Raw genomic sequence first — 26,256 nt, 5'->3', positions numbered from 1 at the left:
AGGGAAAGCAAGAGTTACCTGAAGTTAGAGATATCAATATTCATACCGCTGGGTTGTAAACTGCCCTAGAGAGATTTGAGGTGTTGTGCCTCCAATTTGCGCTGGGCCTCACTCTGACAGTGGAGGAGGCCCAGGACAGAAAGGTCAGTGCGGGTAGGAAGGAACTGCAGATGCTGGTTTAAACCAAAGATAGGCACAAAATGCCGGAGTAACTCAGCGGGACAGGCAGCATCTCTGGAGAGAAGGAATGGGTGACGTTTCGGGTCCGAAACGTCACCCATTCCTTCTCTCCAGAGATGCTGCCTGTCCCGCTGAGTGAGTGACTCCAGCATTTTGTGCCTGTCAGTGTGGGGATAGGAGGGGGAGATAAAGTGTATGGCAGCTGGGAGATCGCGTAGGCCTAGGCGGACTGAGCGGAGGTGTTCAGCGAAACGATCGGGTGACATTTAACACATGATAAAAGATATTAGAATGAGAGGTACTCACAGATGTCTCTTCTTCCTCTTCCGCTCCCTCTTCCTCGCCCTCTTCCTCTCCCTCTTCCTTGCCCTCTTCCTCTCCCTCTTCCTTGCCCTCTTCCTCTTCCTCTTCCTCTCCCTCTTCCTTGCCCTCTTCCTTGCCCTCTTCCTCTCCCTCTTCCTCTTCCTCTTCCTTTCCCTCTCCCTCTTCCTCGCCCTCTTCCTTTCCCTTTCCCTCTCCCTCTTCCTCTTCCTCTTCCTCTTCCTCTTCCTCTTGCACCACTGGCTTTGGTTCCTTGAACACTGCATCCTTTGCAGGGCACGTTTGTAAAGACTCACCTGATAGTTCAGTATTTATGAGCATCTCCTACATAAAAAGAACAAGAAAGATCGGATCACTTAGAGGAAGACAAAGTTCCTTTGAAGTCAGCAAACTTCGAATCGAAATTTTTTTCCTAAAGTTCAAGTCAAGTCAAGTTTATTCGTCACATACACATACGAGATGTGCAGTGAAATGAAATGAAAAGTTCTCCTCAGTTGCGGAGATACAGAGCACGGAAGCGGGCCCTTCGGTCTACTGAGTCCGCGCGGAAAATCGATCACCCCGTACTCTCGCACTATCCTACACACTGGGGACCACTTACAATTTTGCCGATGCCAATTAGCCTACAAACCCAGTGGAGTGGGGGAGGAAACCAAGGCACCCGGGAAAACCAATGCTGTCACAGGGAGAACGTGCAAACTCCGTACAGACAGCACTCAAGGTTAGGATTGAACCCGGATCTCTGGCGCTTTGAGGCAGCAACTCCACCGCTGTGCCGCCCTCAGCCTAATGCTGTATGTTTTGCTTCCAGGATCTTTCCCCTGGGAAAATTATAAATTCATCAGTCAGCGAAATTCATCGGGTATACAACTCATGTGTATTCCAATCATTTTTATACTGGTGTTCCTCTGCTCAGTAGATACGTACCAACGGTATATGAGAGGGATAGTAAGTAAGTAAGTAAGTGAGTATGTTTATTGGCCAAGTATTCACATACAAGGAATTTGCCGCGGTGCTCCGCCCACAAGTAACAACGTCTAAATAGATAGGATAGACAGTCAGAACCCTTTCCCAGGGTGGCGTTATGTCCCACACAAGTGGGCATCACTATAAGATGAATGGGGGAAGTTTAATGGAGATGTGCGGGGCAAGTTTTTTTTTTACACAGAGAGTGGTTGGGGCCTGGAATACAATGCTAGGTGGTTGTAGAGGCAAGTGATAGTGGCATTTGAGAGGCCTTTCGGTAGGCACATGGAAGTGCAGTGAATATGGATGTGGAGAGGATGTTTCCACTAGTGGGAGAATCTGGGACTAGAGGTCATAGCCTCAGAATTAAAACGTTCTTTTAGTAAGTAGATGATAGGAGATATTTATTTAGTCAGAGGGTGGTGAATCTGTGGGATTCTTTCCCACAGAAGGCTGTGGAGGCCAGGTCAGTGGATATTTTTAAAGCAGGGAGAGATAGATTCTTGATTAGTACAGGTGTCAGAGGTTATGGGGAGAAGGCAGGGGAATGGGGTTCAGAGGGAGAGATAGATCAGCCATGAATGAATGGGGAAGTAGACTTGATGGGCAAAATTCTGCCCCTATCACGTACGACCCTATGACCTTATGAATAGACGGATATGGATCATGTGCAGGAGGATGAGATCAGTTTAATTCGGCATCATGTTTGGCACAAACGTTGTGGGCCGAAATTCCTGTGATGTACTCTTCCATTCTCTAAGATGCACGCAAAGCACCAGAACACTTGTGCCTTGAAGCTGTTCTGTCATTCACTGGGACGTTTTTTAATCTGATATTAGCTTCAGATTCACTGTTCTCTCATGAGCGTTACACCCCAATGCAAATTGCTATTTCTGTCCTGTCATAAAAGCTCAGTTACTGCTGCGAATTTAATTTAATATTCAGCCTCGGAATTCATTAGGATTATTTAAATTATTTTTGCTTAATTAAGATTCCCTCCCTTCACCCCCTCCAATAATATGCCGACCACGGTTCCTGAAAGTGGCACCAGAACCCGTACCGTCAAAGTGAGATGAAATTCAAGAAACAAAGTTGAATTTGTCACATTTCACAGAGTCCGACTTGGTTCAATTGGATGAATGAGAAATTCTGCGTCCAAGTGCAGCAATGTTTTTGAAGATTTATCAAAATGTTGCTCGCACCGAGTCTAGGTGAACCACATTTAAGAGTCACTAGACCAAGTGCGGACCCGTTGGGTCTGCTCCCCCAACGCAGCCGTTCCCTACCCGTAGCCCCCACGGGAGACGTGGTACTCCAACTCAAGCGGCTCAGGAATCAGCAGTGCGGCTGTTTTTAAATGGCATCTTTGAGGCGAGATGCGGGCGCCAGCAGCCGTTATGGTCGCTGGCCAGCAGGAGGCGACAAAATGAGTGGGGGGGGAGAAGGATTTGATTAAAAAAGTGTACATAAACACGACAAAATTTAATGAGGAGTGGATACTTGGAATGAAAAGTGAAATCTCTACTGAAATGGAAAAAATCAGGGCGATTCTGGGTCGGGTGTTGGCGTAGCAACGAATCAAAGGCTGGCAGCCACAAGTCAGGCAGAAACACACACAGCCAGCCGGCAGCCACACAGTTTTATATATATATAAAATATAGAAGATAGATAGAAGATAGATAGGTAGACAAAAAATGCTGGAGAAACTCAGCGGGTGAGAAGGAATAGAAGGAGAGAAGGAATAGGCGACATTTCGGGTCGAGACCCTTCTTCAGAATCACAGAATTAAGAGTCATAGAGTGATACAGCGTGGAAACAGGCCCTTCGGCCCAACTTGTCCACGCCAGCCAACGTGCTAGGAGACGTTATTGAAGTTTATAGATAAATCTGAAGCAGAAAAGTGGTAAGTTGATGTGTAGATGATGTATAAGTGCATTAAGTGTGGCACTGAAGCAGATTGTGCATTAGAGAAGGGAACATCCAATTAATCCTATGGCATTATGACAGTAGGTGCCAGATTTATGGAGAGATATAGGGAATTCTACTAAATTAACAGGAGAGTCAATTTGATTGGGAATTGGCATCTATGAGAGTCATAGAGTCACAGAGTGATACCTCGTGGAAACAGGCCCTTCGGCCCACTCCGGCCAACATGTCCCACCTACAATAGTCCCACCTGCCGGCGCTTGGTCCATATCCCTCCAAACCTCTCCTATCAAGTCAAGTATCCTTTATTGTCATTCAGACTTTTCAGTCTGAACGAAATTCCGTGCCTTGCAGTCATAACATAGAATAAAATAACAAAACACACAATAAACACAGATTTAACATCCATGTACCTGTGGCGCCTTCACGCCCACGTTGGTTTTGCATACCGCCTGTCATCGCTGGCGACTCGCCCGCAGCCTCACGAGAAGTGCGTATTCCACTTTTAAATTCAAAGTAGCCATTGTTTTTCTGGTTGTCCATTCCTACCACATTACCAATGTCCTCAAGTCCCTCATTCCTAAATCACCAACCTTCCATCCCCATCTCCCAACTCTAGACTTCTAATTGCTTGCCCAGCTGATTTCCCTATTCCCCAGACCTTAATCTGCTCATGATTGAGCCGGTCAGGCAGAATCTCCAGCGAACATGGACAGACAGCACCTCTGGAAAACATGGAAAGGTGGCATCTCTGGAGAATGTGAGAGGAATAGATCGGGTAGATGCACAGTGTGTAGGAAAGAACTGCAGATGCTGGTTTAAATCGAAGATAGGCACAAAATGCTGGAGTAACTCAGCGGGACAGGCAGCATCTCTGGAGTGAAGGAATGGGTGACGTTTCTGGTCGAGACCCTTCTTCACAGAGTCTCTTGTCCATAGCAGGTGAATCAAGAACCAGAGGACATAGGTTTAAGGTGAAGGGGAAAAGATTTAATAGGAATCTGAGGGGTACCTTTTTCACACAAAGGGTGGTGGGTGTATGGAACAAGCTGTCAGGGGAGGTAACATAGAAACATAGAAAATAGGTGCAGGAGTAGGCCATTCGGCCCTTCGAGCCTGCATCGCCATTCAATATGATCATGGCTGATCATCCAACTCAGTATCCCGTACCTGCCTTCTCTCCATACCCCCTGATCCCTTTAGCCACAAGGGCCACATCTAACTCCCTCTTAAATATAGCCAATGAACTGGCCTCAACTACCTTCTGTGGCAGAGAGTTCCAGAGATTCACCGCTCTGTGTGAAAAGTAGTTGAGGCTGAGACTATCCCAACATTTAAGAACCAGTTAGACAGGTACATGGATAGGACAGGTTTGGAGGGCCAAGTGCGGGCAGGTGGGGCAAGTGTAGCTGGGACATGTTGGCTGGTATGGGCAAGTTGGGCAGAAGGGCTTGTTTCCATTTTGTATCACTCTACAACATACTGCGGTCTGGAGAAGGGTCTCGACCCGAAACGTCACTTATCCACGCTCTCCAGAGATGCTGCCTGACCTGCTGACTTACTCCAGCACATTTTGTCCTTCTGCGGAGTTGTTTAATATCGTGTTTAAAAACTTGGCATCAGGTCCAGCACAGGCAATGCGGGCCGAAGGGCTTGTCCCTGTGATGTTCTAAACATAAACAAGCTGCACTTCCATGAACCGAGGGCTTTACTGGCATTTTAAACACTCTCTTGTTCAAGAAGTTTCTCCTGAATTCCCTTTGGATTTATCTCATATTTATGAGCCGTACTCAATGAACTGAAAACAAAAACAACTTGCAGTGAGATAGAGGATTATTATCTCCCAATGTCCTAAAGCAGAAAACGAACAATGAATTACTTTTTGAAGTGCAAACTAGTGTCGTCTAGGTAGCAGAGGCACATATGATAGTGGCATTTTAGAGGCTTTTAGATGGGCGCATGGGTATGCAGAGAATGGAGGGATATGGATTGTGCAGGTGGAGAGGGATTAGTTTAGCTTGGCATCATGTTTAGTTTAGTTCAGAGATACAGCGCAGAAACAGGCCCTTCGGCCCACCGACTCCGTGCCTATCAGCAATCCCTGCACACTAACACTATCCTACACACACTAGGGACAATTTACAATTATACCAAGCCAATTTGCCTACAACCCTGTACATCTTTGGAGTGTGGGAGGATAACCAGAGCTCCCGGAGAAAACCCACGCAGGTCACGGGGAGTAGGTACGCACTCCGTGCGGACAAGCACCCACGGTCAGGATGGAAATTTGGGTCCCTGGAGCTGTAAAGGGCCTGTCCCACTGTACGAGCTAATTCAAGAGTTGTCCCGAGTTTCCCCCGATTCGAACTCGGAGAATTACGGTAATAGCCGTTCGTAGGTACTCGGGGCTCTCGTGGACATTTTTCAACACGTTGAAAAAACTTCACGAGCTTACCGCGTTTCCCGAGTACCTGCCGTTAGCGTTACGAGCCGCTAAGAGACGTCCCGAGCTCCGACGTACCCGCTATGTACATTCTACGTACTCACCACGAGTTTGATTTTTTTTAAACTCGGGAGAGCTCTTGGGTGAACCCGTACAGAGGGACAGGCCCTTAAGGCAGCAACTCAACTGTTGCACCACCGTGCCACGGTCTATGGCACAGTCATTATGGGCCGAAGGGCCTGTTTCGGTGGCGTACTTTTATATACGATGTGAATGCCGCAACCAATGTTTGGCGGAGCAAGATCGAACGTGAGGAATTGTAGGAATGAGCAAAATAGTTATTTTTGGCAACACTAGTTGAAAGAGGATTGTGCTTGGAAGAACAGTGAAAATTCAGTCTAAATCTACAAATAATGCACAAAAATAGTTGGAACAACTAATGGACAAAATAATCACATCGCTGCATCTGGATTCACTTTGGCTTGAGGTTTCTTTAGTAAAACAGCTGCTGAGGGAAAACCAGGCAATTTGATCATTTTTGTTTCAATAAAGCGTGAAAAAGCAATAGAAAGAAAAGCACTTCAGTCAAATTGCCAATTACTAGCCTCCTAATAAGTGTATGTAAGTAACTTATTAAAGAACAAATGAGAAACTCAAAATAATTATTTAATCTAAACACAAAGATTGTCAGCAGAACACTGGAAATTTGCATTTTTATGGGGCAAACATGTTTTAAACTGACAGAGTGTAACTGAAATAAAAATCCCAGTGGGATCCCTTACATCCGTAGGAGATCAGAATGCTGTAATATCTCGTAGGAAAGGCGATGATTTTAACAGTGCAACAAATCCTCCACCAAGTGTCACTACCTGCTGAGGTTCTCTACCTGCCCCCAGTGTTGCGAAGGATGGGCCTGGCGCAGATGCCACGCAGCGTGCCAGTCAGCTGGACATTGCTGCACCATCTGTCGTTCGTGGCAAGGTTCTTCCGGACCAACACCTTTGACCACAAGTCCATCAGGCGGTGGGCAGCACAGAACGTCCTGCAGGCACTGCAGGGAAATGACTCCATGGATCCTGTGGCATGGTTCCCAGAGCAGACTGCACAAAGTGTCAGCCTGGATACTGTCTCAAGTAGAGGCAACGGGGATTAACAATAAGCGTGCGGCACGGTGGCGTAGCAGTAGAGCTACTGCCTTACAGCGCCAGAGACCTGGGTTCGATCCTGACTACGGGAGCTGTCTGTACGGAGTTTGTACGTTCTCCCCGTGACCTGTATGGGTTTTCTCTGAGATCTTCAGTTTCCTCCCACACTCCAAAGACGTACAGGTTTGGCTTGGAAAATGTAAAAATTGTCCCTAGTGGGTGATAGTGTTTACGTGCGGGGATCGCAGGTTGGTGCGGACCCGGTGGGCCGAAGGGCCTGTTTCCGCGCTGGCCCCTTCGGCCCACCGAGACCGCACCGACCTGCGATCCCCGCACATTAACACAGTCCTACACACAAGAGGGACAATTCACACACACACACCGAGCCACGTAACCTGTACGTCTTTGGAAGGAAACCGAAGATCTCGGAGATAACCCACGCGGTCACGGGGAGAACGTACAAACTCCGTGCAGACAGCACCCATGGTCGGGATCGAACCCAGGTCTCCGGCGCTGCAAGGCAGCAACTCTATCGCTACATCACCACGGCCAGCCCTCTCTCGGTGACTCAATCCTCACTACCTGACCTCAAACCCCTTCGCTACCTCTCAGCAAGATAAAAGCACATTGAAGGAAGAAAGTGGCAAAGAGCGAGGGGCAGAATGGAGAAACCACAACACAGGAATACACGAACAAGAAACGCTTTAAATTGGCATACTCACATCCTCGTCTTCAATCTCTTTAATAATCCAAAATCGAATTATTTTAATGGTTTGCACAACTGACAGTCTTGTTTCTATGACGGTTAATCCGGTCTCCATGATGGCCAAGGCAGTCTCCATGCATAGCTTCAGATCTGGTTCTGTTCTGGGTTCTTCTTGCTTTACCTTAAAATAGGGAAGAGTTGAAAAATGTAATTAAAGCCCTCTGAAGAATATCGGACTGTAAGTGTCCAGGACTCAGCTGAAGGAAGATTATGTATCAGAGAGTTGGTGTTAATATTTGGGTCAGGCCATTTCATTATCTTGAGGTCCAGATGGAAATGTTACTGGATTATTTTACATTAAGATTCAGAAACTTTAAATAATCTTATATACTTCTATCAAGTCTCCCCTCAACCTCCGACGTAACATCAAGGTGAGGTCTTATCTCACCTCATAGATGGGCAAAAGATCCCAAGATGTCAAGAATAAGACAACTCCCCTAATGTCTTCGCCAAATTCTCAACCATCGCTCCCATAATCAAATTACGTAGCAACATGCAAGGAATATGTCCCATTCAATCAGAGCACTTGTCTAGCTGGTCCATTCAATGCTAATTTATCTTACCCTTGCTCGTGGAACTTTGTCGTTTGCTCCATAATTAACTGTACATTTTGTCCACGGACCAGTTTCTTTAAATCATAATTATAGAGCAGGGAACACCTTCAGCTAACTACGCCTGTGCCGAGTCTTTGAAGAAGCTATCCAGCTAATCCCTCTCAATGGTCTCCTCCCCTACAACCCTGACCTTTAAGAAAGGTTGTTGGATCTGAAGCACTTTTGTGGTTCTCAAAGGCACAGTGTAAATGGTAATTCTTCCTTTCTTCAGCTGAATTAAACTCTTATTTCTTAAATATCAGTTTTGGGCAAGTAATGTAACATTATTGTCTATACTATTACAGTAGGTCCCTATTTAATGCGCCATTGCACTTTGTGGGAACTCATTGATTTGAACATGTGCAATCCTTCAATAAACACAGAGTGCTGGAGTAACTCAGCGGGCCAGGCAGCATCTCTGGAGAACTGGCTTGACCTTGCACTAAACGTTATTCCCTTACCATGTATGTATGCAAAATAGCTCGATTGTAATCAGGTATTGACTTTCTGCTGTACACAAAAAAGCTGGAGAAACTCAGCGGGTGCAGCAGCATCTATGGAGCGAAGGAAATAGGCAACGTTTCGGGCCGAAACCCTTCTTCAGACTTCCTGCTGACTGGTTAGCACGCAACAAAAGCTTTTCACTGTACCTCGGTACACGTGACAATAATCTAAACTGTTCAACAGGATAGGTGATGTTTCGGGTCGAGACTCTTCGTCAAACCGTTAGTTGGTAAAAACTGGTAAAGAGGTGGATGGGGGGAGGGGGGGGACACAAAACCTGTCAAGTGATAGATACAGGTGAGGGAGGTTTAATTTAGATTTCGCACTTTTTCTCTCCTTATCTGACACCATTTTATTTCCATTTCATCTCAGAGTCTTACAGCATGGAAACAGGCCCTTTGGCCCAACTTGCCCCCGCCGACCAACATGCCCCATCTACACTAGTCCCAACTGCCTACATTTGGCATCCTATCCCTCTAAACCTATTCTATACATCTACCTGTCCTAACATTTTTTTTAAATGTCGTGATAGTACCTGGCTCAACTCTGGCAGCTCGTTCCATATACCTACAACCCTTTTATGTGCAAAGAAATGTTGCCCCTCAAGTTCTTGTTAAATCTTTCCCCTCGCCGTCAAACTCTCCAGCCTTTGTCCACCCATCTGCCAAACAAACCTCATTCAGCTGTATCCTCCCATCACTTGCCAGGCTTTGCCCTGCTCCCACCTCTCTTTACCAGCATTTCATCCCTCATACTAGAATCAGTCTGAAGTAACGTCCTGGTCAAATCATCATCTATTCATATCCTCCAGAATGCTGCCTGACCCGGCAAATAACTCCAGCCATTTGCGTATCATTCAAGTTTCCAGCATCTGCAGCCTCTTGTGTCTCCATATAAAAACCTTGCCTTTGTATAAAAATACACTTATAAAAAGATAGATATTTCTCACTATGTGCATTGCCAATTCACAAGTCCATAGGTGCCTAAGTGATAAGAGCAGAATTAGGTAATTTGGTTCATCGAGTCTACTCCGCCATTCGTTCATGGCTGATCTATCTCTCCCTCCTAACCCCATTCTCCTGCCTTCTCCCCATAATCCGTGACACCCGTACTAATCAAGAAATTCCCCGAATATCTGAAAATACAACACGAATCATGTGGCTCTGAACTTCACCACAGGTCAATACAATCCCATTGCAAATCTAGCTTGAATGTTGCATTGTTACTTCATTAGACTCCACCAAACTCAATTCTATTGATTGATCGATCTCCTTGGCACTTCATACTCACCCCATATCCAGCTGCCTTGGTAGATGGCTGTCCATGGCTAAACTAATTAGCAGAATCAGAATTGTTGATGAACTGCTGGAGCCAAACCATCATTTTGAGTAACTCCATTTATTGGATTGATAGTCGGAGGGAGCAGTTTAATTGGAACTTTTAAAAGGAGACAAAGTCTCAGGTGACATCTGATTTGCTATAAATAAAATAACTGCTTTAATTGTAGTTGGATCATTGTAGGTCAGGCAACAGCAGCTCAATTATGTTCTTTTCCAACCACTTTCTGGATTCTTATAGTCATATAACATGGAGACAGTTCCTTCAGCCCAACTTGCCCACATCGACCAACATGTCCCATCTACACCAGTCCCACCTGCCTGTGTATGGCCCATATCCCTCTAAACCTGTCCTATCCGTGTACCTGCCCAATTGCTTCTCAAACATGGGAATAGTCCCTGCTTCAACTTCCTCCTCTGGCAGCACGCAGAGAGTAGTGCGTTCGGTCGAACGCACTTTGGGAACTATACTCGCCCCCCCTGCAGGAACTGTACATCAGAAGGTGCAAATCCAGAGCCAACAAGGTCATGGGGGACCCCTTCCACACCAGCAACGGACTGTTCCAGCTGCTACGGTCAGGCAAACGCCTCCGTTGCCATGCTGTGAAAACGGAGAGGATGAGAAGGAGTTTCTTCCCAGAGGCCATTAGGGCTGTAAACTCCTCTCTCACCAGGAACTTATGCCCCTGTCCCACTTAGGAAACCTGAACGGAAACCTCTGGAGACTTTGCACCCCACCCAAGGTTTCCGTGCGGTTCCCGGAGGTTGCAGGTGGTTGCCAGAGGTTGCAGGTAGTGGAAGCAGGCAGGGAGACTGACAAAAAACCTCCGGGAACCGCACGTAAAAACTTGGGTGGGGCGCAAAGTCTCCAGAGGTTTCCGTTCAGGTTTCCTAAGTGGGACAGGGGCATAAAAAACTACCAATTTACTGTTGTGTGGTGTCTTTTTTAAATTGCTGTTTTTTCTCTTTTTTTCCCTCCCACAAATATGTAATTACTGATTCTGTTCCATTTTTCACACTGGAATCTCTGGAATTCTCTGCCACAGAAGGTAGTTGAGGCCAGTTCATTGGCTATATTTAAGAGGGAGTTAGATGTGGCCCTTGTGGCTAAAGGGATCAGGGGGTATGGAGAGAAGGCAGGTACAGGATACTGAGTTGGATGATCAGCCATGATCATATTGAATGGCGGTGCAGGCTCGAAGGGCCGAATGGCCTACTCCTGCACCTATTTTCTATGTTTCTGTTTCAAGTCAAGTCAAGTTTATTCGTCACACACACATACGAGATGTGCAGTGAAATGAAAAGTGGCAATGCTCGTGGATTTTGTGCAAAAAAACAAACAACAAATTACAAACAGAATGGAACAGAATCACATATTCTTTTACATATTACATATTGTGGGAGGAAGGAAAAAGGAAAAAACCCCCAGCAATTTTGATTTTTTTTTAAACAGTAGAATGATACAATAAAGTTATGCCCCTGTCCCACTTAGGAAACCTGAACGGAAACCTCTGGAGACTTTGCGCCCCGCCCAAGGTTTCCGTGGGGTTCCCGGAGGTTTTTGTCAGTCTTCCCTAATGGTCGAAAGTGGTTTCTGACAAAAACCTCCGGGAACCGCAGGGAAACCTTGGGTGGGCCGCAAAGTCTCCTGCGGTTTCCGTTCAGGAGTGGGAAAGGGGCATTAGTACCTGCCTTCTCCCCATAACCTCTGACGCCCATACCAATGAAGAATCTATCTTTCTCCACCTTAAAAATATTCACTGAATCCACGTTCCCTACAACTAATCTCAGAATCGAAATGTAGAACCTTTAAAATGGTTGGACCTCATTTACAACGTTGCTACTTACTTCCACGTGGACTTCTAGGGCTTGTTTAGCGGGCAACAGCGCGGTAAACGGGCGGTGGAGGGTGAACGGAGGAGGACTGGCAATCTCTAGACTGACATCCCTGGACACGGCTCCGTTTCTAATGGGCTGGTGGATGGAGCCCAGCAAACACTTGGGCATCGAGTTGCTGCGCGGCCCATTGCGGAACAGGTCGTGGTACAGCACGTTGAGCGAGAAACTAGCGGTGACCACAAATACAATTCCGCACCATAAAGACATTGGAGGATGGGTGGACCTTCGATCAAGTCCGCTCGGCCGGCGGGGCCATTCTTTCTTTCTTTCTCTCTCTTCTCTCGTCTGCCTTTTTTCTTCAGACGCTTAATTCGGACTGAAAGCTTCTTGCCCAGAGTCGCAAGTTGGAGTTCTGGAACCTCGTGACAAAGGGAGAGAACTCTCGGTGGAATGTTCTTACAACGAGGCCTCTGAAGCTGCAGGAACCACGAGTACCCCCAAACCATGGTGAGATGGGTGGTGTCTTAACCCTGTCATAGTAAACATAGAAAAACATAGACAATAGGTGCAGGAGTAGACCATTCGGCCCTTCGAGCCTGCACCGCCATTCAATATGATCATGGCTGATCATCCAACTCAGTATCCTGTACCTGCCTTCTCTCCATACCCCCTGATCCCTTTAGCCACAAGGGCCACATCTAACTCCCTCTTAAATGTAGCCAATGAACTGGCCTCAACTACCTTCTGTGGCAGAGAATTCCACAGATTCATCTGTGTGTGTAAATTTTTTTTTCTCATCTCGGTCCTAAAATACTTCCCCCTTATCCTTAAACTGTGACCCCTTGTTCTGGACTTCCCCAACATCGGGAACAATCTTCCTGCATCTAACCTGTCCAACCCCTTATAGATACTTTCAAAATTCTTAAGATCCCCCCTCAATCTTCTAAAATCTAGCGAGTACAAGCCGAGTCTATCCTGTCTTTATTCATATGAAAGTCCTGCCATCCCAGGAATCAGTCTGGTGAACCTTCTCTGTACTCCCTCTATGGCAAGAATTGTCTGAGAGACTCCATCGCTAACCCCTCTTTAAAAAAATCTAACTGGCAAGGAGCAAATTAACGTCCTGAAGGATGAACAGTTCACAGTACAGGGACAGGACCGCCTTAGAGGGAACATGGGCCAAATGCAGGCAGGTGGGACTATTGTAGGTGGGACATGTTGGCTGGTGTATGGAACGAGCTGCCAGAGGTGGTAATTGAGGCAGGTACTATTGCAACGGGGTCGGTGTGGGCGTTGGGCCGTAGGGCCTGTTTCCACGCTGTAAGACTCTAGACGTTGGTGACAGTATATGGCCGTGTCACTCGCCTCCACACAACACAGAATCAATGGCGCAGAAGATACTGTACGTAGAGGGTTATGGGGAGAAGGCAGGAGAATGGGGTTGAGAGGGAAAGATAGATCAGCTATGATTGAATGGCGGAGTTGACTCGATGGGCCGGACGGTCTAATTCTGCTCCGACAACTCATGAAGATACAAGGAACTGCAGATGCTAGTTTATACAACAAAAATACACGAAGTGCTAGAGTAACTCAACATTAAAGTTGGAAATGAAGGCACAAAATACCGGAGTAACTCGGCGGGTCAAAGTCCATCTCTAGAGACGAGACCCAAAGTGCTGGAGCAACTCAGCGGGCCAGGTAGCATCATAGAAACATAGAAACATAGAACATCACTGGATTAAAAAAAATCGGCGACGTTTCAGATCAGGACCTTTCTTCGGACTCCAGAGATGCTACCCGTCTCGCTGAGTCACTCCAGCACTTTGTATCTATCTTTGACATAAACCAGCACCTGCAGTTCCTTCTGCTAGCATGTCACTTGGGGAACATGGATAGGCGGCGTTTCGGGTCGGGACCCTTCTTCAGACAGTTGTAAATATTCGAGAGAGAGTTTTCTGATCCGAGGGATCGAACTGAACATTTTGTTTAAGGAGGAACTGCAGATGCTGGAAAACCGAAGGTTGACAAAAATGCTGGAGAAACTCAGCGGGTGCAGCAGCATCTATGGAGCGAAGGAAATAGGCGACGTTTCTGGTCGAAACCCTTCTTCAGACTCTTCAACTGAACATGTTGCCTAGTTCCCCTCCCCTCCTGAGATTTTACACTCTTTTAGTTTTCAGGATTCTGCCATCTGTTGCACTTAGATTTTTTTATTGCTGGTGTTTAAACGCGGAGGAAGTTAAAATGAGCGGATTATCAGCATAATAGGGACGCCTTTATCCTTGCAATGACACTTGCTAAAGTTTATTGCCGTCCTCTTCCCCAGCGCTTTGTACAGGAAACACTCGCATTGAAAGCGCTCGCTAGATGTCAGCAGTTACTGTAGCGGGAATCCGCCAGGAATCTGACGGCGGCCCCAACATGTATTGCTAAAGAGCTACTGTTTCCCCATTGCAAATTTAAATCTGCCCAGAAAGATGGCCACAGTTGTGGTTGAATTAAATGCCCGTCCCGTCCCAATGCAGGAAGGTGAAGGGTAACACAAGTACCGTTGACAAACGAACATGGGTGTGGATCAGGCCGGACCACAAAGCGGGATGGGGCGGGTGGGGGGGAATAAGTGTGAATGAATGAGTATTGGAATTGTAGAGAGGAAAGTCTAAATGGAACAGAGATGCTGGAGGTCGAGGTGAAACGAACACAGGCTTTAGCGCCGGGCACACAGAACAGCCATGTTTACTGGCCACACAGAACTCGTGTTACTAGGCAAGTACAATTAGGTTCAGGTTTTGGTGAAAAGCTTTGCTTTGCATGAAGCATTTACAGGTGCAGACCTCACCAACATTCCCGCCTGTTACCTGGTCCTCACGACCCCTCTTAATGGGCACATACAACGCATGTCATTGCATCTTAGTCTGGAGAAAAGGAATAGGTGATGTTTCGGGTCGAGACCCTTCTTCAGGCTGAGAGGCAGGCGGGAGGGAAAGTAGAGGTATGGGAAAAAGTACAGAACAAACCAGAGCCGGCACTGATGACCAAGGAAAGGTGGAGCCCACAATGGTGACTGGTTATATCACCAGTAAGTGGTGGACAGAAATGCTGGAGAAACTTTAAGCGGGCGAGGCAGCATCTATAGAGCGAAGGAATAGGTGACGTTTCGGGTCGAGTCACCACCTGGATTGTTAACTGGGACCAGATACTGGTCTAGTGTCTTTGACTGGAACACCCAGGGACAAAGGAGAGTGGATCACATTGGCTGGAACATTACAGGTACTGACCTCCCCTCCCCTCCCCACCATCCCCGCCTCGCATTAGGTACATACAACACATGTTACTGGTACATACAACGCATGTTACTCGTACACACAACGCATGTTATTGGTACATACAACGCATGTTACTGGGCACACACAACGCATGTTACTCGTACATACAACGCATGTTACTGGGCACATACAACGCATGTTACTCGTACATACAACGCATGTTACTGGGCACATACAACGCATGTTACTGGCACATACAACGCATGTTACTGGTACACACAGCGCATGTTATTGGTACATACAACGCATGTTACTGGGCACATACAACGCATGTTACTGGGCACATACAACGCATGTTACTCGTACATACAACGCATGTTATTGGTACATACAACGCATGTTATTGGTACATACAACCAATGTTATTGGTACATACAACGCATGTTATTGGTACATACAACGCACGTTACTAGGCACATATATCGCATGTTATTGGGCACATACAACGCACAACGCATGTTACTGGGCACATACAACACATGTTACTGGGCACATACAACGCATGTTACTCGTACATACAACGCATGTTGCTGACCACATACAGCCCCCATTACTGTCACATACAAAGCCTGTTACCATCATATATAATGGTAGTTACTGGGCACACACACAAAGCCCGTGGCGGCAGCGAGCGGGAAATGGGGGGAGCGGACAGAGACACACACACTCGTGTAAGAGACCTTACACCACACACCTAACGGGACCCAAAGGTTTCCGTTCAGGTTTCCTAAGTGGGACAGGGGCATTAGGTGTGTGGTGTAAGGTCTCTTCCACGGGTGTGACCAGAGGTGTCCTAAGTGGGACATGGGCTTTATTTAGAGTTGTGGACCCACCGCACCCCCAGCCACGTGGTTTGATCTAGTGACTGCAGAGCCGCTGTCGCTGGTGTTTGAGCGGCGGCGGCAGCAGCAGGAGCGGGCAGTTCACAGAATCCGTGCATTCACACACCAGCTCGCAACCCGACCGCCGGGGTAACGCTGCGGATCAAACAGTGCACGCCGGACGGACCGGGGAGAGATTGAGGAAGGAGAGATTGAGGAAGAGAGTGAAGGGGAGGGGAGAGTGTGAAGGGAGAGAGGGGAGAGATTGAGGAGGGGAGAGATTGAGGAGGAGAGAGAGGGAAGGGAGAGGAAGGTGGGAAGAGAGGAGAGGGAAAATAAGATAAGATAGAAGAGAAAGAGAGAGGGAGAGAGAGGGGGGAAGGAAGGAAGAAAAGAAAATAGAAAGGAGACAGACAGAGAGAGATGGGCAGCAGAGAGTGAGTGAGTGAGTCTCCTCTTTCCACGGGGAAGGTGCGGCGCTGCTTGTGGCGGTGATGACCCGTTCACCCCGGCGGTGGGCGGCAGACGAGGACTGAGCGAGGTTTTGCCAGGAGTGTGTGTGTGTGTGTGTGTGTGTGTAGAACGTGTGAACGGCTCGCCGGAGTATGCTGGCCAGAGGCGGGAGCGCTGGGCGTGAGTGAAGAAGAGGAGAGGAGAGGCGAGCCTCGGCACTTTCCACTGAATACCCAGCTGGTTCATCGCCGCTGAAACTGGACCGGGCTCAGACCATGGGGCGGTGCAACGGGCGATGCACTCTGATCATTCTCTGCACTCTGCAGCTGGTAAGTTGTATATATATATATGTGTGTGTGTGTGTGTGGTTGGGGGGCATTTCCTTCATTTTTTCCCCCCACTCACTTTCTAATTTAGTACCAAGTTGATTTGCCCCAAAAAAATTTTTTTGTGGGGGGGGGGGTGTGTGTGAGTGGGGGGGAGAGGAACAAACGCGGTGGATATCGGCTTATTGTCACACGGGTAAGAACCCGGTTATTTCCAGGGACATTTCAGACCCCCGGGTGGTGTTTCCTCTCCGCTCAGTCCCATCTCTCGGTTAGCTTGACTGTTATTCCCCACTGTGTTTAAGAAGGAACTGCAAGATGCTGGAAAATCGAAGGTAGACAAAAGTGCTGGAGAAACTCAGCGGGTGCAGCAGCGTCTATGGAGCGGAGGAAATAGGCAACGTTTCGGCCCGAACCCCTTAAAGGGTTTCGGCCCGAAACGTTGTCTATTTCCTTAAGGGGTTCGTCCAGAAACGTTGCCTATTTCCTTACGGGGTTCGTCCAGAAACGTTGCCTATTTCCTTAAGGGTCTCGTCCAGAAACGTTGCCTATTTCCTTAAGGGTCTCGTCCAGAAACGTTGCCTATTTCCTTAAGGGTCTCGTCCAGAAACGTTGCCTATTTCCTTAAGGGTTTCGTCCAGAAACGTTGCCCATTTCCTTAAGGGTTTCGTCCAGAAACGTTGCCTATTTCCTTCGCTCCATAGATGCTGCTGCACCCGCTGAGTTTCTCCAGCACTTTTGTCTACCTATCATTTCCCATATTCTCAACAAGACTGTCTGTGTTTTGTTTTTAAAAGGAGCAATGTGTTGTGGTTTGTGTGGCTGTACTATGTACTAGTAAGTGCCTTGTTGTCAGTGTTCCTGCGGCGTGGAAAGACCAGTAAATTGTGACTTTTCCACGCGACTGTGTCCACGCTACTCCAGTTACCATCTCACAGCTGCCGCCAGCTCCGGCTAGCGGTCTCCTTTCATTACTAGGGGAATATATGAATGCGTCCGAACCTAAGGCTTGAGGTTTAGCACTTTCACAATTGCAGAATGTGCGCGTTTCTTGTGCAAAAAGGCGGTCGAAACTCTTTCTCTCTCCCTCTCTCCATCCCGCCCGCCGCCATACAGATTTTGTTTCATTATTGTATGTACATTTTATACAGGGTCGGCGTTTTATTTTACATTGCTGTGCAGCCGTAACAGTGTCTCGTGTTAAACGATTCGAGCCGCTCTTGATACCGTAACCGCACAGCGGGTGTTGAAACACAGAGTCATGTGAGAGACATTCTCTAGACAGAATGTAACTCGGAGATGCTTACAGGTTGCAAGAATGAATACACGTTCGTTTACCTTGGAGATCTGTGAACTGGAGAACAAGTATTTAATGGGTTTAACTCAAATCCACCAGGTTCAGGACGTGCCCAACACTGATACCATTAATCTCCAGAATGCCAATCAACGCTAGTTTACTCCAAGCTGCTGATGACAATAGGTGAACGTAAAATAATATAACTGCAATGCATTTTAATATCTGAATTACTCGGGTTTGAATATTTTGACCTATTGCTTAAATGTAGACGAACTATTTAACGATTTATAAGCGATTTAAATCTAGTCTAGTTTTGAAATTCTTGTTGTGGAATGCTCTGCCACAGAATTCACTGGATGTTTTCAAGATTAGATTTAGCTCTTGGGGCTAACGAAATCAAGGGATATGGGGGAAAAGCAGGAACGGGGGTACTGATTTTGGATGATCAGCCATGATCATATTGAATGGTGGTGCTGGCTCGAAGGGCTGAATGGCCTACTCCTGCACCTATTTTCTATGTTTCATAAGTGATAGGAGCAGAATTAGGCCATTCGGCCCATCTAATCTACTCCACCATTCAATCATGGCTGATCTATCTTTCCCTCTCAAGAGTCAAGAGAGAGTCAGGAGTGTTTTGTTGTCCTATGTCCCAGATCGAACAATGAAATTCTTCCAACCCCATTCTCCTGCCTTCTACTGACCTGTTGTGCCTCTTTACTCCTCCTTGTGTCTGTCGTCTTCTCTGGCCTCTACATCCCTCTAAGAGTTGTCTTCCCACACAATCTGCTTACACATCCTCCCGCTTAATCTCCGCACCATTTTAGTGACCGCATAACTTCAGTAGCCAAGACCTATTCTCCCTTTCTACTCCCCCCCCTCCCTCGCAGACAGCTCCTCCAAAGCTGACGCTGGTTCAAGGTTTTAGTTGTGCTGTCTTTGTTTCTCCTTTTGCTTTTATTTCCCTGTCAAATGTTGTTGGTGCAATTGAAGGCAAGCGTGGCTTGCGAATATTACTTGGGAGTGTGCGTGAATCTTTTGTTACCCTTTTGAACAACCTCTTTGTTATGCCACATCCTACAGGCTGGTCAATGTATAGTCACAGAACAGTTGTGGGGAATAGATCGGTTAGATACACAGAGTCGTTTGCCCAGAGTCGGGGAATTGAGAGCCAGAGGGCATGGGTTTAAGGTGAGGGAGTGAGGGGGGAGGAGATTTAATAGGAACCCGAAGAGTAACTTTTTTTACACGAAGGGTGGTGGGTGTATGGAACGAGCTGCCGGAAGAAGTAGTTGAGGCAGGTACTATCACAAAGCTAAAGAAACATTTAGACAGGCACGTGGATGGAATGGGTTTAGAGGGATATGGGCCAAACCCAGTTAGGTGAGACTAGTGTAGAAGGGACATGTACAAGTTGGGCTGAAGGGCCTGTTTCCATGTTATGTGGCTCTCTGACTCAAAGTGATATTTCTAAGGGCAATTATGAATGGGGGGGGGGAAGTCTCTGCAGTTCTGTGCAAATGTCAAAAGTAATTTGTGTCTGATTATTGCATTTTTAATGGGGGAATTGTTTTGAAAGAAATGTATTCAGAGCTGGCTTTGTGGATTCATCAAAAACTGGGCTTGTTTGTGGTCACATGGCACTGGTGGTTGCTGACAAATCGTGGTGATTACCAGAGGGACCAAATCCCCTCTGAATGTTCGATAATTGTGTGCAGAAGTTCAAAGTGTTTTTGGGATAAAAATGGACTTGTAATGTTTCTCGAGTAAGTCACAAGAAAGGAAACATTAATTTCTCTCCTTTTGCCCATTCTTCATAATATCATGAGCCTGGCATTCCCCGGGTGGAAATGTCAAAGACTAGAGGGCACAGCTTTAAAGCAAGAGAGTCAACATTTAAAAGAGATCTATGTCCTTTGATCAGCACATCAAGGGTTAAGGAACCAGTCGGTTCCAATGTAAGTGAATCGGAAAAGCAACGTGTAACAAACTTACAATTCTAGAACTAAAGGAATTCAGTCAATAAATATTGGAAACTGAAGATCAAGTCAGACTTTGAAAAGGAAAAGTATGTTTTGTCCTTAAATCTTATGAGAAGCATCAAATTTCCTGGCATGCTAAGCCAAGTACCTTTCTAGGCTTGTAGGTGAACACTTCTATAAGAAGCTATTTTTATTACAGAGAGTGGTGAATCTCTGGAATTCTCTGCCACAGAAGATAGTTGAGGCCAGTTCATTGATATACTTAAGAGGGAGTTAGATGTGGCCCTTGTGGCTAAAGAAATAGCTTATTTCCTTCGCTCCATAGATGCTGCTGCACACGCTGAATTTCTCCAGCACTTTTGTCTACCTTTGAGCTTCCATTATTTGTTCTTCCCCCCAGTCATCCATCATCTCTGATGGGCATGTGGCATCGTCCACTGAAATCCGTCGGCCTTGCTTGTGAACCATTCCACCTAGCTTCTTCTCTTCCATGCTTCCGCAAGTTTTGCACCTCTGAGCAGCCTTCTGCAAGGTCTCCTCCCATCCATTCCTTCTTCCTTCTTACAAGCAAGCACAGAGTCTCTTGTCCAGAGTAGGCGAATCGGGGACCAGAGGACATGGGTTTCAGGTGAAGGGGAAAAGATGTAATAGGAATCTAGCTATATTTAAGAGGGAGTTAGATGTGGCCCTTGTGGCTAAAGGGATCAGGGGGTATGGAGAGAAGGCAGGTACAAGATACTGAGTTGGATGATCAGCCATGATCATATTGAATGGCGGTGCAGGCTCGAAGGGCCGAATGGCCTACTCCTGCACCTATTTTCTATGTTTCTATGAATCTGAGGGGTAACTCTTTTCACACAAAGGGTGGTGGCATATGGGACGAGCTGCCAGAGGAGGTAGTTGAGGCTGGGACGATCCCAACGTTTAAGAAGCAGTTGGACAGGTACATGGATAGGACAGGTTTGAAGGATATGGGCCAAACACAGGCAGGTGGGACTAGTGTAGCTGGGACATGTTGGATGGTGTGGGGCAAGTTGGGCTGAAGGGTCTGTTTCCACACTGTATCACTCTATGACTATGATCTCTACAAAGAGATGTGAAAAGCTTGGGAGTCTTCCCCCCCTCCCCCTCTCCCTTAAATCTGTTCAGGCAGTGGGTCAGTTTAGCTGTATACACAAGGGAAGGAATTAGAGAATGTGAAATCAATGCAAACAGATCTTAATGGATGGCGGAACAGAACTTGGAGCTGAGCAACAAAGGACTGCAGATGCTGGAGAGGGTTTACCCCGAGTGACCTACTCCCGTTGCAATGTTTGTCTCTTCAGCTCATCTCCTCTACCTTTCCATCATGGTTCATTAGAGCCGTCGGTTGCATTGATTTGGTTTTCTGGAAATTTGAGCAGCTTGCTTTGCTTTTCTCTGCGCTGGAGCTGCCTCTCGTTACAGCGAGAAAAAAAACCATTCATGCTTCCCAAATCCTTTTTCAGTCACAGGCTGGTGAGCTGGTACCGAGATGTTTTCACTATTATTACCACAAGTCATGTCTTGTCCAGCATTATCCACTGAACTAATGAAAACATTTCATCGGGATGTATCGGGGGGGGGTTTTGGAAAAACCCAACAACCCCCCACAATCAAGAATCGTCTGAGGAAGGGTTTCGGCCCGAAATGTTGTCCATTTCCTTCGCTCCATAGATGCTGCTGCACCCGCTGAGTTTCTCCAGCATTTTTGTGTACCCACAATCAAGATGTGGATTATGGAGATGTCGGAGACCTTACATTTGGAAAAAATTAGATTTGTCTTAATTGACAAAACAGAATTATTTACTAGAATATGGTCTCCGTTTATAGATTATTTGGAGGGGTAGATTGGATGGGCGCGGAGGCCGGACTTAAACCTGAACCCAGGACTAGGTGAATAGTTGTGTTCTCTGACCTACGAACCTATCACCTAAGTTGTATTATTGATAGTTTATCCTAGTTTTCTAATTTCTTTCTTTCTTTCTTTCTTTCTTTTTTCTATCTATAAATATAAATAAATAATTAGAGGCAATGTTAATATGTAACCGATAAAGGAGGATCTCAGCTACTTTAGTAACTGGTTCCCTGGAAACCTGGATATTTAATATGTAACCGTTAAACAAAGTCTGTATTGGTTTGGACTATGATATGCAGATGCCTCTAATAAAAATGTATAAAAATTTTTTTTTTAAATGTATCGGGGGTGGATCACAGCATGGTTTGGGAACAGCTTCATCCAAGACCACCACGGGAAATTGCAGACAATTGTGGATGCAGCCCAGACCATCACACCGACCAACCAACCAACCTCCCTTTCATTGACTCAATTTACGCCTCAGCAAGGCCACCTGCATAATCGAGGCCGAATCGCACCCTGGCTGCTCCCTCTTCTCCCCTGTCCCAACAGCCGAGAGGTACAGAAGTGTGAAAACGCACACCTCTATATACAGAGACAGTTTCTTCCCAGCTGTTATCGGGCATCTGAACCATCCTACCAACAACTGGGGAGCAATCATTCTTCTTCTTCTTCTTGCGTATGGCGTGCACAGCCTAAAGTTCTAAGACAACTTGTTCTATTTGATCTTCAGTTGTGCACGTCGAGTTGATTGCATTAGTCGAAACAGGGCGGACCACATGAAGGTTGCAATCTCCCACCCCGGGGAGTAGTCCTGAGCTACTGTCTACCTCATTGGAGACCCTTGTACTATTTTTGACTTTATCTTGCATTAAACATAATCATGTATTGTCTTTCCACTGACTGGTTAGCATGCAACAGAAGCTTTTCACTGTACCTCGGTACATGTGACAATAAACTAAACTCGGAAACAGTGGAGTAAATGAAACATTGAATTGAATATTGCACCACTCAATGTTGTGATGTTACTAAGGGCAAGCGAGATGGAGGTAGACACAAATGCTGGAGAAACTCAGCGGGTGCAGCAGCATCTATGGAGCGAAGGAAATAGGCAACACAATGCTGCTCCATAGATGCTGCTGCACCTGCTGAGTTTCTGCAGCATTTTTTGTCTATCTTCGATTCTCCAGCATCTGCAGTTCCTTCTTAAACACGTGTGAGATGGAGAACTGGTACTGTTTTCTAGTACAGTTCTTCATTAACTACTGTGGCAAGCTGAGCAGTCTGCATCATGTATAAATTCATGCAATTTGAAAAGTGATTTGCTTAATGAGTGTGTGCCATTAATTTGTACCATAATTGTAGTGATTTTGGGCAAACACATGTCGAAATATCATTGACTTTAATTTAATTTAATTGAGATTGTTCTGAGATCTTATAATGGGAGTGGAATATGTGGGGGACCCTTGACTTCCAAATCTCTTGCGCTACGATGTTTATTAACTGTATTCACGACCAGATCAGAGTAGTTTATTGTCCATGTCCACTAGGATGCCATGGGATTGCCAGTTCACGTGAATCTCGCAGAATAAACAGTGTCGCTGTGATGATAAAAATACACCGGGGGGTGCAAAACAGTGGAATGGTGTGAGATTTTTTTTTTTTTTACAATAGGTGCCGGAGTAGGCCATTCGGCCCTTCAAGCCAGCACCGCCATTCAATGTGATCATGGCTGATCATCCCCAAGCAGTACCCCGTTCCTGCCTTCTCCCCATATCCCCTGACTCCGCTATCTTTAAGAGCCCTATCTAGCTCTCTCTTGAAAGTATCCATAGAACCGGCCTCCACTGCCCTCTGAGGCAGAGAATTCCATAGACTCACAACTCTCTGGGTGGAAAAAGTGTTTCCTCGTCTCCGTTCTAAATGGCTTACTCCTTATTTTTAAACTGTGGCCCCTGGTTCTGGACTCCCCCAACATCGGGAACATGTTTCCTGCCTCTGGAACGCTTAACAATCTTTCATGTTTCAATAAGATACCCTCTCATCCTTCTAAACTCCAGAGTGTACAAGCCCAACCACTCCATTCTCTCAGCATATGACAGTCCCGCCATATGTGGAGCAAAAAAAATATATTCCTTGGAGCGCAAGAGGATGAAGGCTGATCTTACAGAGGCGTATAAAATCATGAGAGGAATAGATTGAGTAGATGCACAGAGTCTCTGGCCCAGAGTTGGGGAATCGCAAACCAGAGGACATAGGTTTAACGTGAGGGGGAAAAGATTTAATAAGAAACTGAGGGGTAAAGTTTTTACACAAAGGGTGGTGGATGTATGGAATGAGCTGCCAGAGGAGGTAGCAGAGGCAGGGACAATCGCAATGTTTAATAAGCATTTGGACAGGTGCATGGATAGGACAGATTTAGAGGATTATGGGCCAAATACAGGTAGGTTGGACTAATGTAGATGGGACATGGTGGCCGGTGTGGGCAAGTTGGGCCGAAGGGCCTGTTCCTTCTATGACTCTATAAACATTGGAATAACGAAATGAGGTGGAGCTAAGACTAAGAGCGGTTGGCAGAATCTCTGGCAATGGGTTGTGAAAGGGGTGAGTCGGGTGGCAGTGGAGAATGAATGAATGAATGAATAAGTTTATTGTCCAAGTATTTCGGCCCGAAACGTTGCCTATTTCCTCCGCTCCATAGATGCTGCTGCACCCGCTGAGTTTCTCCAGCATTTTTGTGTACCTTCACATACAAGGAATTTGCCTTGGTGCTCCGCCCGCAAGTGACAACATGACATACAGTGACAGTTAGGAATGACACATAAAACATTAAACTATAATAAAACATTAATAATAAAACATTATTGATTAAGAAGCTGTTCTTAAGCCTGGATGTCCAAACTTACAAGCTGTTGTATCTTATCCCTATTTCATGGTTATGCTTTCTTCCACTCTTTGGCAGTGGTTTTTGAGAGGTTTTGCATGTTTTTCTCCTTCTGGAAACTGATCACATTCTCTAAGCAGTTCGTTCATTGCATCATAGGGCGGGTGTTGGAATTCTTTCAAACGTGACCTTGAAGCGTGTGTAGGTGGAAATTTCAAAGAAATCCCCACGAGACTCTTGGATGAAAAACATTAAGTTCAGCTTCTCAACCAACATTTGCAAAAATGAATTAATTAGTCATTTTGACTCATTATTGTTCGTGGGATCATAATGTATTCAAAAATAACAGGATTAACAGCTCTACAATAAGTAATTCATCAGCTTTGTAACCTTCTGAGAATGCAAAAGACACTATATAAATGAATATTTATTAACTCAGTTGAGGTCCCTTAAACTTAGAACTCGGATTCAGATTCACATTCACATTTATTGTCACATGCACCAATTACCGTACAGTAATATTTGAGTTGCCATGCAGCCATACAATTAAAAGAACACACCACAACTAAAAGAACGATAGAACTTAACATATACATCCACCACCGTGATGGAAGGCAATAAAGTCCAGTCAGTCTTCCTCCCTTTGTTCATCTGTGTTCCCCCTTAATCCCCTCAGGCAAGAGATACAGAAACGTTCAAAATTCATTCCTCCAGATTCAGGGACAGTTTCTTCCTCCTCCTTCTTGTGTGTGGCGTGCACAGCCTAAAGTTGTTGGACAACTTGTTCTATTTGATCTTCCGTTTGTGCACGTCGAGTTGATTGCATTAGTCGAAACTGGGCGGACCACGTGAAGGTTGCAATCTTCCACCCCACAGTTTCTTCCCAGCTGTTATCAGGCAACTGAACCACCCTATCGCCGACTAGAGAGCGGTCTGACCTAACTCATTGGAAACTATTGGACTATCTTTAATCGGACTTTACTGGAGTTTATCTTGCACCAAACGTTATCAACTAAATTAGTTATTAATTATTAGTTATTATTCATTATTGGTTAGTTATTTACTAAATGTAGTTATCAATAACTAAACGTCATTCCCTTTATCCTGTATATGTACACTGTGGACAGCTTGATTGTAATCATGCATAGTTTTTCCGCTGACTGGATAGCCTGCAACAAAAAAAGCTTTTCACTGTACTTCGAAATGAAATGAAACGCAAAAATATTTAAAAGAATTTTCACTGGAAAAATCATCAAATGCCATGAAATAATCCT

At 46.0% G+C, this 26,256-nt stretch overlaps 1 protein-coding gene and 1 long non-coding RNA gene across 2 annotated transcripts in view; one reads left to right on the top strand and one right to left on the bottom strand.

Annotated features, from left to right (window-relative positions):
- Positions 1–704: 704 nt before the first annotated feature.
- LOC116988355 lies at positions 705–18,095 on the bottom strand. Its single transcript, XR_004415919.1, has 3 exons — positions 17,949–18,095; positions 7,704–7,868; positions 705–825 (listed from the first exon to the last, which is right to left on the bottom strand). It is a non-coding gene; the product is annotated as an uncharacterized LOC116988355 (long non-coding RNA).
- The window catches only part of nkain1 (sodium/potassium transporting ATPase interacting 1), a 331,689-nt gene continuing 322,033 nt past the window's right edge, over positions 16,601–26,256 (top strand). Inside the window, exons 1-2 of the mRNA XM_033044991.1 lie at positions 16,601–16,616; positions 16,719–16,949. Coding sequence (XP_032900882.1) covers positions 16,896–16,949 — 54 coding nt within the window. The 5' untranslated portion in view covers positions 16,601–16,616; positions 16,719–16,895. The remainder of the gene's footprint in view (positions 16,617–16,718; positions 16,950–26,256) is intronic.

This window comes from Amblyraja radiata, chromosome 27 (assembly GCF_010909765.2).
Source record: "Amblyraja radiata isolate CabotCenter1 chromosome 27, sAmbRad1.1.pri, whole genome shotgun sequence".
Lineage (NCBI taxonomy): Eukaryota > Metazoa > Chordata > Chondrichthyes > Rajiformes > Rajidae > Amblyraja > Amblyraja radiata.
Note: the sequence above shows the minus strand (reverse complement) of the source record. Positions and strands in the feature narration are given on the sequence as shown.